The sequence below is a fragment of the Dipodomys merriami genome, unplaced genomic scaffold, assembly GCF_024711535.1.
Source record: "Dipodomys merriami isolate MVZ:Mamm:240054 unplaced genomic scaffold, mDipMer1.0.p SCAF_654, whole genome shotgun sequence".
NCBI lineage: Eukaryota > Metazoa > Chordata > Mammalia > Rodentia > Heteromyidae > Dipodomys > Dipodomys merriami.
In genome coordinates this window covers 68742-84843 of record NW_027206240.1, presented here as the reverse complement: position 1 = coordinate 84843, position 16102 = coordinate 68742, and the positions used below count along the sequence as shown (strand labels likewise).

The 16102-nt window shown below is 60.9% G+C and overlaps 1 protein-coding gene across 1 annotated transcript in view; it reads left to right on the top strand.

Moving 5' to 3' along the window:
• The window catches only part of Vwf (von Willebrand factor), an 84495-nt gene that overhangs the window by 21690 nt on the left and 46703 nt on the right, over window positions 1–16102 (top strand). Inside the window, exons 15-25 of the mRNA XM_070005007.1 lie at window positions 54–269; window positions 1698–1944; window positions 4856–4950; window positions 5806–5966; window positions 9346–9449; window positions 10585–10723; window positions 11741–11880; window positions 12242–12383; window positions 13558–13698; window positions 13825–13938; window positions 15181–15337. Coding sequence (XP_069861108.1) covers window positions 54–269; window positions 1698–1944; window positions 4856–4950; window positions 5806–5966; window positions 9346–9449; window positions 10585–10723; window positions 11741–11880; window positions 12242–12383; window positions 13558–13698; window positions 13825–13938; window positions 15181–15337 — 1656 coding nt within the window. The remainder of the gene's footprint in view (window positions 1–53; window positions 270–1697; window positions 1945–4855; window positions 4951–5805; window positions 5967–9345; window positions 9450–10584; window positions 10724–11740; window positions 11881–12241; window positions 12384–13557; window positions 13699–13824; window positions 13939–15180; window positions 15338–16102) is intronic.

Sequence of the window (16102 nt, the reverse complement as noted above, 5' to 3'; positions counted from 1 at the left end):
GTCCCCCTGGCCCCGCAGGGTCTGTCTCAGGCTGCTTGTCTGTCCGGCCGCAGCCAGGTTCGCGGAGGAGGCCTGTGGGGTCCTGACGTCGTCCGTGTTCGAGGCCTGCCACCCCGCCATCAGCCCCCGGCCCTATGTGAGGAACTGCCAGTATGATGTGTGCGCATGCTCCGACGGCCATGAATGTCTGTGCGCCTCCCTGGCCAGCTACGCCCAGGCCTGCGCGCGCAGGGGCGTGGTCATCCCCTGGCGCCAGCCCGGATTCTGCGGTGGGTTCGAAACCCGCCTGAACTCCTCCGTCCTTTCCAGAGCAGTCCCTTGCCCTTTTCAGTCTCTCGTGCTGGCCCCAGGGCTCCAACTCAGGGCCTTGGGTGCTGTCCCTGAGCTATTTGGCTCAAGGCTGGTGCTCTACCACGTGAGCCACAGCGCCACTTCCGACTTCATTGGGAGTTCATGGGAGATCAGAGTCTCATGGACTTCGCTGCCCGGGCTGGCTTTGCACTGCGATCCTCAGATCTCAGCCTCCCGAGTAGCTGGGATGACCGGCGTGAGCCCCCAGGGACTGGCGCACTCCCAGTTATTTTAAATACTTAGATTTACTGGGATTTCTATTATAGTCTATGCTTGGAGGATTAAGAAGTAAAGAAAGGATGATCTGTGTGTCTGTCTACTGTCTGTCTATCTGTCTGTCTATCTATCTGTGTATCTATCTCTATCTATTTATGTGTAGGTATGTATCTATTATCTATCAGTCTTCGTTATCTATTATGTAACTATGTATCATCTATTATCAGTCTAGTTATGATCTGTTTGTGAATCTATGTATAAGTATGTAAGTGTCTGTATTATCTATCATATATATTAGCTATTATTATATATTAGCTATTAACTATTATCTATCTGCATGTCTACGCATTATCGATCAGTCCATTTATATTACCCATCTCTATCTGTGAATCTCTGAATGTACCATCTATGTGTCTTATGTATCTATGTATCACTCTGTCTGTATTTGCGTTTGCATGTACATGTCTATGTCTCTGTCAGTCAGTCTGTCTGTCTGTCTACAGTGGATGTGTGGGAAGGAAACACATGTCCAGGGTGCCCCCCCCCCGGGGGGGGCGTGTCCCCACACGTCCCTGCAGGCTGGCTGGTCTCAGGCCTGGTCCCTGCCCCATCATGTCCCCTTGCGTCCCTCATGTCCCCTGTGTCCCCCATGTCTCATGTCCCCTTGTGTCTCCTCATGTGCCCCATACCCGTGTCCCCCATGTCTCCCGTGTCCCCCATGTCTCCCGTGTCCCCGTGTGTGCCCCGTGTCCCCGTGTCCCCCGTGTCCCCTGTGTCTCCCGTGTCCCCTGTATCCCCCATGTCCCCCCGTGTCCCTGTGTGTGCCCCGTGTCCCCGTGTCTCCCCCGTGTCCCCCATGTCCCCCGTGTCCCCGTGTCTCCCCCGTGTCCCCCATTTCCCCGTGACCCCCGTGTCCCTGTGCCTCCCATGTCCCCGTGTCCCCGTGTCCCCGTGTCCCCGTGTCTCCTGTGTCCCCGTGTCCCCGTGTCCCCGTGTCTCCTGTGTCCCCGTGTCCCCCCCGTGTCCTCGTGTCTCCCCCGTGTCCCCGTGTCCCCGTACCCCCGCTCACGCCCCCGTGCCCCCCCGTGTCCCCGTGTCCCCGCTCACGCCCCGTGTCCCGTGTCCCGCAGAGCTGCGCTGTCCCCCGGGCGAGCGGTACCTGCCGTGCGGGCCGCCCTGCAACCTGACCTGCGCGGCGGCGGCGGGGCCCGAGGCCGAGGCCGAGGCCGACTGCGCGTGCGCCGAGGGCTGCTTCTGCGCGGCCGGGCTGCTGCGCGACCCCCAGGGCGCATGCGTGCCGCGCGCGCGCTGCCCGTGCCGCCACCGCGGGGGCCTCGTGCCGCCCGGCGCCGTGCTGTTCGACGGCCGCGCCGCGTGGTGAGTGCGGGGGGGGGTGCGGGCTGGGGGTGCGCGGGCCTGAGGGGTGTGCGGGCCTGGGGGGGTGCGGGCCTGGGGGGGGTGCGGGCCTGAGGGGGGTGCGGGCCTGAGGGGGGTGCGGGCTGGGGGGGTGCGGGCCTGAGGGGTGTGCGGGCCTGGGGGGGTGCGGGCCTGAGGGGGGTGCGGGCCTGAGGGGGGTGCGGGCCTGGGGGGGTGTGCGGGCCTGGGGGGGTGCGGGCTGGGGGGGTGCGGGCTGGGGGGGTGCGGGCCTGAGGGGTGTGCGGGCCTGGGGGTGTGCGGGCCTGAGGGGGGTGCGGGCCTGAGGGGGTTGCAGGCCTGAGGGGGGTGCGGGCCTGAGGGGTGTGCGGGCCTGGGGGGGTGCGGGCCTGAGGGGGGTGTGGGCCTGAGGGGGGTGCGGGCCTGAGGGGGGTGCGGGCCTGGGGGGGTGCGGGCCTGAGGGGGGGTGTGCGGGCCTGAGGGGGTGTGCGGGCCTGGGGGTGTGCGGGCCTGAGGGGGGTGCGGGCCTGAGGGGGGTGCGGGCCTGGGGGGGTGTGCGGGCCTGAGGGGGGTGCGGGCCTGAGGGGGGTGCGGGCCTGAGGGGGGTGCGGGCCTGAGGGGGGTGCGGGCCTGAGGGGGGTGCGGGCCTGAGGGGGGTGCGGGCCTGGGGGGGTGCGGGCCTGAGGGGGGTGCGGGCCTGGGGGGGTGTGCGGGCTGGGGGGGTGCGGGCCTGGGGGTGTGCGGGCCTGGGGGGGGTGCGGGCCTGAGGGGGGTGCGGGCTGGGGGGGTGCGGGCCTGAGGGGGGTGCGGGCTGGGGGGGTGCGGGCCTGAGGGGGGTGCGGGCTGGGGGGGTGCGGGCCTGAGGGGTGTGCGGGCCTGAGGGGGGGGTGCGGGCCTGAGGGGGGTGCGGGCCTGAGGGGGGGGTGTGCGGGCTAGGGGGGTGCGGGCCTGAGGGGGGTGCGGGCTGGGGGGGTGCGGGCTGGGGGGGTGCGGGCCTGAGGGGGTTGCGGGCCTGAGGGGGGTGCGGGCCTGAGGGGGGTGCGGGCCTGGGGGGGTGCGGGCCTGAGGGGGGGTGTGCGGGCCTGAGGGGGTGTGCGGGCCTGGGGGGGTGCGGGCCTGAGGGGGGTGTGGGCCTGAGGGGGGTGCGGGCCTGAGGGGGGTGCGGGCCTGGGGGGGTGCGGGCCTGAGGGGGGGTGTGCGGGCCTGAGGGGGTGTGCGGGCCTGGGGGGGTGCGGGCCTGAGGGGGGTGTGGGTCTGAGGGGGGTGCGGGCCTGAGGGGGGTGCGGGCTGGGGGGGTGCGGGCCTGAGGGGGGGTGTGCGGGCCTGAGGGGGTGTGCGGGCCTGAGGGGGGTGCGGGCTGGGGGGGTGCGGGCCTGAGGGGGGTGCGGGCTGGGGGGGTGCGGGCCTGAGGGGGGTGCGGGCTGGGGGGGTGCGGGCCTGAGGGGTGTGCGGGCCTGAGGGGGGGGTGCGGGCCTGAGGGGGGTGCGGGCCTGAGGGGGGGGTGTGCGGGCTAGGGGGGTGCGGGCCTGAGGGGGGTGCGGGCTGGGGGGGTGCGGGCTGGGGGGGTGCGGGCCTGAGGGGGTTGCAGGCCTGAGGGGGGTGCGGGCCTGAGGGGGGTGCGGGCCTGGGGGGGTGCGGGCCTGAGGGGGGGTGTGCGGGCCTGAGGGGGTGTGCGGGCCTGGGGGGGTGCGGGCCTGAGGGGGGTGTGGGCCTGAGGGGGGTGCGGGCCTGAGGGGGGTGCGGGCCTGGGGGGGTGCGGGCCTGAGGGGGGGTGTGCGGGCCTGAGGGGGTGTGCGGGCCTGGGGGGGTGCGGGCCTGAGGGGGTGTGCGGGCCTGAGGGGGGTGCGGGCTGGGGGGGTGCGGGCCTGAGGGGGGTGCGGGCCTGAGGGGTGTGCGGGCCTGAGGGGGGTGCGGGCCTGAGGGGGGGTGTGCGGGCCTGGGGGGGGTGTGGGCCTGAGGGGGGTGCGGGCCTGAGGGGGGTGCGGGCCTGAGGGGGGGTGTGCGGGCCTGGGGGGGGTGTGCGGGCCTAGGGGGGGGTGCGGGCCTGAGGGGGGTGCGGGCCTGAGGGGGGGTGTGCGGGCCTGAGGGGGGGTGCGGGCCTGGGGGGGGTGTGCGGGCCTGAGGGGGGGCTACGTGGGGTGTGCGGGCCTGAGGGGGGGCCACGTGGGGGGTGCAGGGCCTGAGGCGGGGAGTGGGGGGGAGTGCAGGCTGGGCGTGCTGGGGAGGGGAGTGTGGGCCAGAGGGGTCCCAGACCATCCTCCCTTCCCCCACCCCTCCCCCCTCCTTCCTTCCTTTTCTCCCTTCCTTCCTTTCTTCCTTTTTCCTTCCTTTCCTCCCTGCCTCCCTCCTCCCTCCTCCCTTCCTTCCCTCTCTCTCTCTCCAGAACGGCCTTGAACTCAGGGTTTCTCGCGTGGCTCTTTCACTCGAGGTGGGCGCTCTACCACCTGAGCCACAGCCCCACTTCCTGTGTTCTGATGCTTCCTCGGAGGCCAGAGTCTCCCGGACTTTCCTGCCCAGGCTGGCTTTGAACCGCGGTCCTCACGTCTCCACTTCCCGAGGAGCTGGGATGGTGGGCGTGCACTACAGCGCGGGGCTTTGGCAGCAGGAGTCCTTGAACTTTCCAGCCCACTGTGATTTCTCTACTTTGGGCCTCAGTGGCTCTCTTCTAGAGTGTTCCTTGTCCCCCTTCTCACCCGCCTCCTCCCCACAGCCCCAGGAGAGAGCATGTCCAGCAGGTGGGCTCCTCCCGGAGTCCATGAATACTTGAGCCCTGGGGTGGGGGAGAGCAGGGGCGTGTGTGTGTGTGTGTGTGTGTGTGTGTGTGTGTGTGTGTGTGTGCGCGCACACGCATGCGCACGTGCAGTAGGGTAGCAGCGTCCACAGCCGTTGAAGTTGGGTTCCACTCTGTCCGCAGCTACTGTGCCGAGGGCCGCATGCACTGCACCGCCAGAGCCGGCCCTGGGGTCCTTGCGCTCAACACTGGCCAGGGCAGCGCCCTGTCCCACCGCAGTGAGTGCCCCCTCCCCTCCCCTCCCCTTCCTTCCTCCCTCCTCTCCTCCCCTTCCCTCCCCTCTCATTCCTTCCCTTCCCCTCTCCTCCCTTTCTCTCTCCTCCTTTTCCCTTGGTTCTTCTCCCCTCCCCTCTCCTCGTATCCTCTATCCAAAGTCAAGAAACTGGAATTCTCTGCAGACCAGGCAAAGCCTTTGGCCCTTGGGGGTTCACAGTCCTGGCTCCATGTCTCCTGTGGAAGTGAAGCCGGGGTGCTGGTTTTCTTGGCCACGGAGACAAGACACGGTGCAGATGTTTCTTCTCCTTCTGTGGGCTGCGTGGAGGCCCACCTATAAGTTTCTTTTTTGGCCAGGCACCTTGGCTCACGCCTGTCATCCCAGCTACTCAGGAGGCTGAGATCTGAGGATCACGGTTCAAAGTCAGCCCAGGCACTAGCCAAAAGCCAGGAGTAAAGCTGTGGTTCCAGTGGTAGAGCACCCACCTGGAGCAGAAAGAGCTCAGGGACAGCACTCAGGCCCTGAGTTCAAATCCTAGTCCCAACACACACACACACACACACACACACACACACACACACACACACACACACACACACACACACACACACACACACACACACCTTTTGCAACAAATGCCAGGTGTTTGAAAGCCTGGGTCTAGAAACTTCCATCCTGCATTTCCATTCAGTGAAATCGGCAGGATTAGAGAGCGTGAGAAGTTTGGGTGTGAGGGCGATCAGCCAGCTGAGCCCCGGGCCTGCAGGCCACAGCCAGGCCTGTGAGTTCCAGGCCGGGAGACGGGGCTCTGCCTGCTCAGCCCGCCGCCAACCTCCGCTTTGGGTTTTCCGCTGTGAAGGCAAAAGGAGCCTCTCGTGCCGCCCCCCGATGGTCAAGCTGGTGTGTCCCGCCGACAACCCACACGCCCAAGGAATCGAGTGTGCCAAGACCTGCCAAAACTATGACCTGGAGTGCATGAGCCCGGGCTGCGTGTCCGGCTGCCTCTGTCCCCCGGGCATGGTGAGCTTCCCCTGGCTGCCCCTTCCCCTCCTCTCTCCCTGCAGACGGCGGCGGAAGCCAGGAAGGCCGGACAGGAAGAGGTGGGGGGGGGGAGAGGAGGAGAGCTGAGGGGGCCAAGAAACCGCCAAAGCTGGAGGGGGGTCCAAGAAACCGCCAAAGCCCAGGAGGAGGAACTAGATCAGGAGACAGAGGGTTTCCAGAAAAACACTTGCAGGTGGACAAAGGCATTTGTGCTCGGATTGTTCAGTGTGTGCAGGGCAGATCGAACATTCTCTTTTTTCTTTTGTGCCAGTCCTGGGGCGGGCGTTGTTCCTGAGCTTCTTTTGCTCAAGGCTGGCGCTCTACCCCTTGAGCCACAGCGCCACTTCTGGTTTTCTGGTGGTTCATTTTGGAGATCAGAGTCTCATGGGGACTTGATTGCTCTGGCTGGCTTTGAACCGTGATCCTCAGATCTCAGCCTCCTGAGTAGCTCGGATGACAGGCTTGAGCCGCCCATGAACTGCAGGGGTTGATACTGACCATGGCCATAGTAAGTTCGTGGAGGAAAGCAGTGAGCAGTGTATGAGCAGAAGGGTAGAGGTACTTTGCCATCTTATGCTGAGAGCCATTGGTCAGAATTTAGGATTCACATGGGGAACCCACTCGGTCACCTGATTCCTAAACTGAAGGGAGGGGTGGGGCGGGGAGAGAGGGAGGGAGGAAGGGAGGGAGGACGGTTGGAGTGGCACGGATCAAGACACAGTGTACCCACAAACGGACATGTTGCATGGAAACCCTTCTGTGAGCTACTTAAGGATAACACAGTAGTAACAAGTTAGGCATTGGTGGGCCACGCCTGGCATCCTGGCTCCTCGGGGAGGCTGAGGGGTGAGGATTGCGGTTGAAAGCCAGCCCTGGCTACCCAGTCTGTGAGACTGATCTCCCCTGAACCAACCAAAAAAAAAAGCCAGAAGTGGAGTGGTAACTCACATGGTAGAGCACCAACTTGGAGCAGAGAAGATCAAAGACAGTGCTCAGGCCCTGAGCTCAAGCCTAGGTCCAGAGTATAATAAATAACAACAATAGTAATAATAATAGACGTATTACCCAATTCTACCACTGGGGGGCAGCAAAGCACAGCCCATCCCAGAGGTAGCTTGTTCCAGGACAAACTTAAGACTCACAGTTTGGGGGGGGGGCGGGGCTGGAGTGTAACCCACGGGGGTAAGGGAGTTTGCCTAGCAGACATGAGGCCCTGGGTTCAAGACCCAGTACCTCCAACACACACACACACACACACACACACACAAGTGCATACACGTTCGCACTTTCCTGCTCAGTCTTAAGCTATGATCGTTGACAGGAAAGCTCTGTGTTGGGCTCACACCCTGGCTGAATGTGAGGATCAGTGTCAGGTCAGGGGCCAGGGGTCAGCATCAGGGGTCAGGTCAGGCCGCGTCATTTTGCAGGCAGATTTGCAGAGCGACGCCTGGGTGGGTTTAGGGAGACCAGCAATCTGTCTGGTTGGGGTCCCTCCTGCTGGGCGTGGCCAGCCCTTCCCGAGCCCCAGGACCCACAGAAGGGCTTTGAATTCCTCCTCACACCTGGACCAGCAGACCCCAGCACATAAACTGTCAGGAGGGACTTCAGGGGACAGGGGAAGAGAGCACCCCCCCATTATTGGTGTCCATCAGGGTACCCCGGGACAGGGAGGAGGGTACATGGGCCTGGACAGGCCCTGGGCTGGTTTTCCCCCTAGCATTTAGCCCTCCCCTCCAGAGTGGTAATTCCCCACCCCCAAACATAATGCCTGTTTTCTTTAGCTACAGACTTAACGGACCATCCATGGAAGAACGGGAAAAATCCTTAAAAAACAAAAAACAGCAGCAAAAAGAAAAAGAAAAAGAAATCTCTACACAGTCCTGTTCTAGGCTACTACCTTGATTTTCTATTCCGTCTTTAAAAGATACGAATATAGTACACATATCTCTACATATATCTATCTGTCTGTCTCTACCTGCGATCTGTCTGTTAGTCTGACTCTGCCTGCGATCTATCTGTCTATCTATCTATCTCTATCTGTCAGTCTGTCTATTCATCTGATTGTTTTGTCTGACTGTCTCTGTTTGCTATCTGTATCATCTTTTTGTCTGTCATCTATCTATCTATCTATCTATCTATCTATCTATCTATCTATCTACCTACCTCTATCTGATTGTCTGTCTTGTCTGTCTCTGCTATCTGTCTGTCTGTCTCTATCATTTATTTGTGGTGCTATCTATATATCTGTCTTATTTGTCTGTGCTGTCATCTATCTATCTATATGATTGTCCATCTTGACTGTCTCTGCCTATCTATCTGTCTTATTTGTCTGTGCTATCTATCTATCTGTCTGATTGTCTTGACAGACTGTCTCTGCCTGCCTGTCTGTCTGTCTGTCTGTCTGTCTGTCTGTCTGTCTATCTATCTATCTATCTATCTATCTATCTATCTGTCTGTCTGTCTGTCTGTCTGTCTTATTATCTGTCTATAAGAGTCAGGCAGGGGAGGAAAGCACTGGTATAGTATATATACATGTTTACATATACACACATATGAAAACGCATCTATGTCAAACTGGGACCACACGTCTGAGCAATTTTCTTAGTGGTTTAAGCATGAACCAGTGTGGTGGGTCACACCTGTAACTCCGGCTACCTAGGGAAGCGGAGATCGGAGGATCAGGCTTGGGTTGGGGAGATCTCCAAATAGGTGAATTAGTGGAGTGTGGTGGTAGGAGGATCACAGTCCAAGGCCAGCCCTGGGCCAATCTATGAGGTCTTATCCAGGACACAACGAAAGTGTGTGTGTGTGTGTGTGTGGTGTGTGTGGGCGTGTGTGTATGCATGTGTGTGCGTGTGTGTGTGTGTGTGCGCGCGTGTGGTCCAAGTGGTGGAGCACCTGCCTAGCCTGAGGCCCTGAGTTCCCGTCTGGGTGTCACATGCACACACGCACACGCACACACACACGCACACGCACACGCACACACACACACACCAGTGGTGTGAGTATGTCTCACTCTATGGAAGTCTCTCAAAGGACACCTGGGGATTCCTTAAGGACTCCATCCTTGTTCCACCCTGGCTCTCGGCCGTGTCCATCAGCGGGGGGGGGGGGGGGGGGGGGGCGGTCAGCCATTGTCCCCATTCCCGTTTCCTCTGGAGCGGTCCTTTGGGACATGTGACCGGGCACGTACACTTCCGGTGCTCACTCTTTCTGAATCCCCCCTGGGGGTTTCTAGACACTGCCACAAAGGTTCCAGTCACGCTGCAGGAGGAGACCCAGGTGACCAGGCCCCAGCCAGTCCCCACCGAGGCTCACCGTCTGTCTGTCTGTCTGTCTGTCTGTCTGTTCCCTGCAGGTCCGCCATGACAATCGGTGTGTGGCCCTGGAGAGGTGTCCCTGCTTCCACCAGGGCAGAGAGTACGCACCGGGGGAGACGGTAAAGATGGACTGCAACACGTGGTGAGCTGCTGGGGCGGGGTGGGGTGCGGGGTGGGGGGTGAGCTGCTGGGGCGGGGTGGGGTGCGGGGTGGGGGGTGAGCTGCTGGGGTGGGGTGGGGTGCAGTGGGGGGATCCTGGGCCCATATGTCACCATAGAGCAGAGGTGACCCCCACACAGGGCCCTCAGCGTTGGCTGATACCCCCGTGAGAGCCTGGGGGGCCTTGGTAACGCTTCTCTGTGCCTCAGTCTCTCTGTCTGTGATCGATCTGTCAGAGACAAGGGGTTCAGGGGTGCTGTGTCCATATTCCCGCCCCTGAGCACGTGGCTTTGAGGGGTAACTGGTGAGGGGCCTGGGGTCCCTCTCCCCTTCACTCTGCCTTTGAGCTCTGGGCGGTACACAGCCTTAGCAGGACAGAGCGGGGGTGCTCTACCCCAACTCTGACGCACAGGTAGGCTCTCCGCGGTCAGCTCTGGTTATGGGGTGGTGCTGGAGGGGACGCGTCACCATAGGAAAATCACTATAGGGTTTTTTGTTTGTTTGTTTGCTGATACTGGGGCTTGAACTCAGGGCCTGGGCGCTGTCCCTCAGCTCCTCAGTTCAAGGCTGGTGCTCTACCACTTGAGCCACAGCGCCACTTCCAGTTTTCTGGTGGCTTATTGGAGATCACAGTCTCCCGGCCTTCCCTGCTCAAGCTGGCTTTGAACCGTGATCCTCAGATCTCAGCCTCCTGAGTAGTTGGGATGACACGGCACCCAGTGTCTGTATGTTTTTTAAAAACACACAGCTACAGTTGCACACAGCGGTAGCTTCCAGAAAGAGACCACGGCAAGGCAGCCCAGACAGGACCCTGGCTTCCTCCCTCCTTTTCCAGCTGCCTGGATCACCTCAGACAAATCCTCCTGTGCCTCAGTTTCCCCTTTGGAACCAGAGAGCAGCTTTGCTTTCCTTTCCCACCCGCTGGGCCTGTGGGAGTTCATGCTCTTTGGGTGGCAAGCCTTCAGTGTCTGTCACCTTTCTAGAACTTTCCAGAACCTTCCATCCCATTCCGTCGTCTCTCTTCTGTCACTTCTAAGACTCCGTGGGACCCTCCCCTGCCCTCCCAACTCCAGGAACAGCCCCTGCCCTTCTTCCATCTTTGGTGTCACTGTCCCCAGCGTTTGTCGGGACCGGAAGTGGAACTGCACAGACCACGTGTGTGACGCCACGTGTTCCGTGCTGGGCATGGCCCACTACATCACCTTCGACGGGCTCAAGTATCTGTTCCCTGGGGAGTGCCAGTACGTCCTGGTGCAGGTGAGGGGGAGGGGGGGAGGGGAGGGGAGGGGAGGAGGGAGGGGAGGAGGGAGGGGAAGGGGTGCTGTTGGTCATTTTGGGAGCTCCCACATTGGATTCTGCCATTGTATTTGTAGAAACAAGCCTGGAAGAGAATGAGTGTGTGCGTGCATGCGTGTGTGTGCATGCATGTGCGTGTGTGTGTGTGTGAGACTCTGGTTGTACTGGGGTGATGTCCCAGTCCTGGGTGGGTGTGGCCTCACAGAACCCCCAGTTGTCCAGCATAGACAGGAAAGAACTAAGTGAAGCCAAGAAACACACACACACACACACACACACACACACACACGCACACACACACACACACACACACACACACACACACACACACACACACGAAGGCCGGGCGCCGGCGGGTCTCACGCCAGTCATCCTAACTACTCAGGAGGAGGCTGAGATCTGGAGGATTGTAGTTCAAAGCTGGCCCAGGGCAGGAAAATCTGTCTGTGAGACTTTCCAGTGAACTAGTGACCAAAAAAAGCCAGAAGTGGAGCTGTGGCTCAAGTGGTAGAGCGCCAGCCTTGAGCACAGTAGAATAGGAGATAACATAAAATTCAGGGACAGTGCCCAGGCCCTGAGTTCAAGTCCCAGCACCCATGCGTGCACACACACACACACGGCAAACCAAAAAACACACAAAAAGGATGGGGGCGCTGTTAGGAGCCCACAGGGCCGGGCTGAGCCATTTTGGTTCCATTCTGGGCCTGGTAGCCCGAGGGAGGGGTTGAACGAGCCATGAGAATGGGGTGAGATTTGTTTGTGGGGGGACCCAGGGTGGGACAGACGGGCTGGCATGTGGCTTGATCGGCTTGGCCATTTCTCCACTTCACGCTCAGTGCCCTCCTCTCGCTACCCTGAATGAAACATTCGTTCCTAATGAACTTCCCTAGCCCCGCCCCCCATGTGCATCGGGTCATGCAAATGTCCTGTGGTCAGGGATGGTGGGGTAGTCATTCCCTCCCTCCCCTCTCTTCCCAGGACCATTGCGATGGGAGCCCAGGCACCTTCCGCGTGCTGGTGGGGAATGAGGGGTGCGGTCCCCCCGCAGTGGCCTGTCAGAAGCGGGTGACCATCCTGGCGGAAGGAGGCGAGGTGGAGCTGTTCGGCGGGGAGGTGAGGTTCCACCGTGGCCAGGCCGTCCACCCCACGTCCTCCTAGCCCTCCGCCCGTCTGGGGACTCTGCGGCCCTTGGGGACCCCGTTTGGGGTGACATCGAGATGCGTGCTGGGGGCCCATGGGCTGCGCCTTCCCCTCCCTCCCTGCACCTCAGATCATTGTTTTTTTTTTAGTAAAGCCTTGTGGATCTTCCTCCCTCGGCCTGTTGGTTGAGATGAGGTCTCGCCCACATTGTGTATGGATTTCTTTCTTTCCCATCCACGCCCGGCCTCAAACCGCGATCTTCCTAAGTGGTGGGGATTCCAGGCATGCGCCGCGCTGCCCGGCAGGCGTGCTAGATTTGGCCCCGCTCTGGCAGGTGAGCGTGAAGAGGCCCCTGGAGGATGAGTCGCTCTTGGAGGTGGTGGAGTCCGGTCGCTACCTCATTGTGCTCCTGGGCCGCACCCTGTCTGTGGTGTGGGACCGGCACCGGAGTCTCTCCGTGGTGCTCAAACAGACCTTCCAGGTCAGTTCCCAGCCTTCCTGCCTTCGCTTCGGGGCCTGGATCAGGTCTCCGAGCGGCCTGCCAATCACCACCAGCACCATCAGCACCCTGCTTGCTTGGCTGGTGGTGCTTTACCACCCGATTCATGCCTCCAGCCCAGTTTTGTGGCTGGGGACTTAAAAAGGTGAGCCTTTTTTTTTTTTTTTGGCCTGGAACTACAATCCTCAGATCGCAGCCTCTCCAGTGGCTGAGATTACAGGCGTGAGCCACCAGGTTCTGGTGCCAGGTGTGCAGGACCAGGTGGAGGTGACCCAAGCCACCACGACTTCCGTTCTTACACAAAAGAAGAGGAGGACAGGGCGATGTGAGCGATATAACCGGGAGAGGTGAACCGGACCTGCTCGGCACTATAACACAGCCTGGTATTCTTGGCTGCTCTCTTACTATGGGATCCTTAAAAAAAAATTTATTTGCCAGGCACTGGTGGCTCCGGCCTGTCATCCCGGCTACTCAGGAGGCTGAGATCTGAGGATCGTGGTTCAAAGCCAGGAAAGTCTGTGAGACTCTGATCTCCAAAGAACCACCAGAAAACCAGAAGTGGTGCTGTGGCTCAAGTGGTAGAGCTTCTGCCTTTTGGTGGATCACTGGAGATCAGAGTCTCATGGACTTTGATGTCTAGGCTGGCTTTGAACTGTGATCCTCAGATCGCAGCCTCCTGAGTAGCCATCTTCACAGAAGAGAATCTCCCCCTCCTCCTCCTCCATCCTCCTCCTTCTTCCCCCTCCTTCCCCTCCCCCTCCTCCCTCTTCCCCCTCCCCCTCCTCCTCCCCTTCCCTCTCCTCTACCCCTTCCTCTTCCTCCCCCTTCCTCTCCTCTTCCTCCTCCTCCTCTTCCTCCCCCTCCATTCCCTCCATCCCTTCCTCCCGCTCCCCCTCCTCCCTCATCTTCCCTTTCTTCCTCCCCCTCCTCCTCTTCCTTCCCCTCCACCCTTCCTCCTCCCCCTCCTCCCTCTCCACCCCTTCTTCCTCCTCTCCCTTCCCTCCTCTTCCTCTTCCTCTCCCTCTCCCTCTCCTCCCCCTCCACCCCCTCCTTTCCTTCCTCCCCCTCCCCCTCCTCCCCTTCCTCCTCCGTGTTCTCTGCCTCCTCCCTGCGCGGCGTGGGTCCGGGGCCCACGCGTCCGTCCGGTCTGTGGCAGGGGCGCGTGTGTGGTCTGTGCGGGAATTTCGACGGGGTTCAGAACAACGACCTCACCAGCAGCAGCCTCCGGGTGGAGGAGGACCCCGTGGACTTCGGCAACTCCTGGAAAGTGAGCGCGCAGTGCGCCGACGCGCGCAAGGTGGGTGTGTGCGTGTGCGCGTGCTTGTGTGTGCCGGGACCCAGCCCTGTCTCCCGGGGGAGGGCAGGAAGGCGGGGGAGGCCTGGGCCCCCCATGTGCCCACCGCATTGTCCCCCGGGTTCGCAGGCCCCCCTGGGCGTGGCCCCGGCGCTGTGCGGCGGTGACCTGGACAGGCAGTCGGTGGCCGATTCCTCCTGCAGGATTCTCACCAGTGACCTCTTCCACGCCTGCAACCAGCTGGTGAGGGCAGAGGGCGTGGGGGGGCGGGCGTGGGGAGGGGTGTGGGGGGGACACACCCACCCAGCCCGGGCTCCTGGACATGCCAGGCCCGGCCACGCGTTGGTCTTAAACTTGAGACACACCTGCTCCCCTGCCCGGCTGCCTGATTCCCCGGTGGTGCTAACTTGGGGTCACCTCACCCCCAGCTCCAAAGCCAAGCGCCCGTCCCTGATCTGTGTCTCCATACCTGAGCCCCGACTGTCACTCCTGCCCCAATCCCCAAACCCCTCAGCGACCCGTCCTTTATCCCAGTTTTTGCTTTTTGTTTTATGGCCAGTCCTGGGGCTTGAACTTGTGGCCTGGGCGCTGTCCCTGAGCTGCTTTTACTCAAGGCTGGTGCTCTACCAGGCGAGCCACAGCGTCACTTCCGGCTTTTTCTGTGTCTGTGGCACTGAGGAATTGAACCCAGGGCTTCGTGCATGCAAGGCGAGCGCTCTACCCCTGAGCCACCTGCCCCGCCCTCCTGCTGGTATTTTTAAGTATGACTATGGATTCCGATGGAAATGGAAAGCAGGAAGCCGTTCTCATCTCTCTGTTACCTGGGTATTGGGGTCCTGAGTCTTCCCTGGTGCCTGCCACCTTCTTATTACCCGGTAACGTGGAAGCTTTCCTCCCACAGCGGAGAAGGTTGTGATGAGTCACTGAGAAAGAGAAGAAAAAAAGTTAGTTTTGTTTTTTGGTCGGTTCTGGGGCTTGAGCTCAGGGCCTGGGTGCTGTCCCTGAGCTTCTTTTGCTCAAGGTTGGTGCTCTACCGCTTGAGCCACAGCTCCACTTCCGGCTTTATCTGTGTGTGTGGCACTGAGGAATCGAACCCCGGGCTTCATGCATGCTAGGCGAGCGCTGTACCACAGAGCCACCTGCCCAGCCCTTGGGTCTCAACACTCTGGTTTGGCCTTTTCTGTTCATGTCTGGGTGCTCTACCATTTGAGCCACACCTCCACTTTCGGCTTGTCCATTGGTTAAGGAGAAATAAGAGCCTTTGGAAGTTGCTTGCCCAGGCTGATTTCGCACCACAATCTTCAGATCTCAGCCTCCCGAGTAGCCGGGATTACAGGCATGCGCCCCTGGTACGTTCCCAGGGATATGAAGGTCTTTTTTCTCCTATGGACCTCCAGAACTTTCTCGACCCAGCCAAGAGCCACGGGCCTCCAGTGCCTAGGGCCAAGGTCACCAACCCCCGGGGTGGGGGGGCTCCTTTCTCAGGTGGACCCCGAGCCGTACCTGGACGTCTGCGTTTACGACACGTGCTCCTGCGAGTCGGTGGGGGACTGCGCCTGCTTTTGCGACACCATCGCTGCCTACGCCCACGCCTGTGCCCAGCGGGGCCAGGTGGTGGCCTGGAGGACACCCACACTGTGCCGTGAGTCCCAACGGCCCCCCCACCCAGGGGGGAAGAGGAGGGGTCCCACACACCTCCCCTCCCCCACCCTCCACCAGCATCTAGACACCACAGTCCGTGGGGGACAGGTGGATGGAGGACACCCCCACGGGAGACAGGGACAACCCCCGCGGGTAGCTAGATGACTGGCCACGGGCCGAGGAGAGAGAGGAGGCCACGTGGGTAAGGTGTTCTCAAGGGGGGGTGAGCAGGGAGGTTGTGTTGATGGCAAGCCACGCGTGGTAACTTCTCTGCTCAAGGAAGAAAGGAAGTCAGTATGTGTCTGTTTCCTAATGTTTTATTTCGGTGCAGTTCCTAGGCCTTGAACTCAGGGCCCTGGTGTTCTTTTGCTTAAGGCTGGTGCTCTACCACTTGAGCCACAGCTCCATTTCAGGCTTTGCTTTGGGTAGTGGATTGGAGGTCAAAGTCTCATGGACTTTGCTGCCCAGCTGGTTTAAAACTGATCCTCAGGTCTCAGCCTCCTGAGTCTCTGGGATGACGGCGTGAGCCTGTGCCTGGCTTAGTATATACATTTACTTGGACCTAGTTCTATTTGCCATAGTGTGGCTAGCTCATGCGTTTAGAATCTGCCTTCCTTGGAAGAGTGTGTGTGTGTGTGTGTGTGTGTGTGTGTGTGTGTGTGTGTGTGTGTGTGTGTGTGTGTGTGTGTGTGTGTGTGTGTGTGTGTGTGTGCTGGTCTTGGGTCTTGCACCCAGGTCTGGGTGCTGTCCTTGAGCTTTTTCTCTG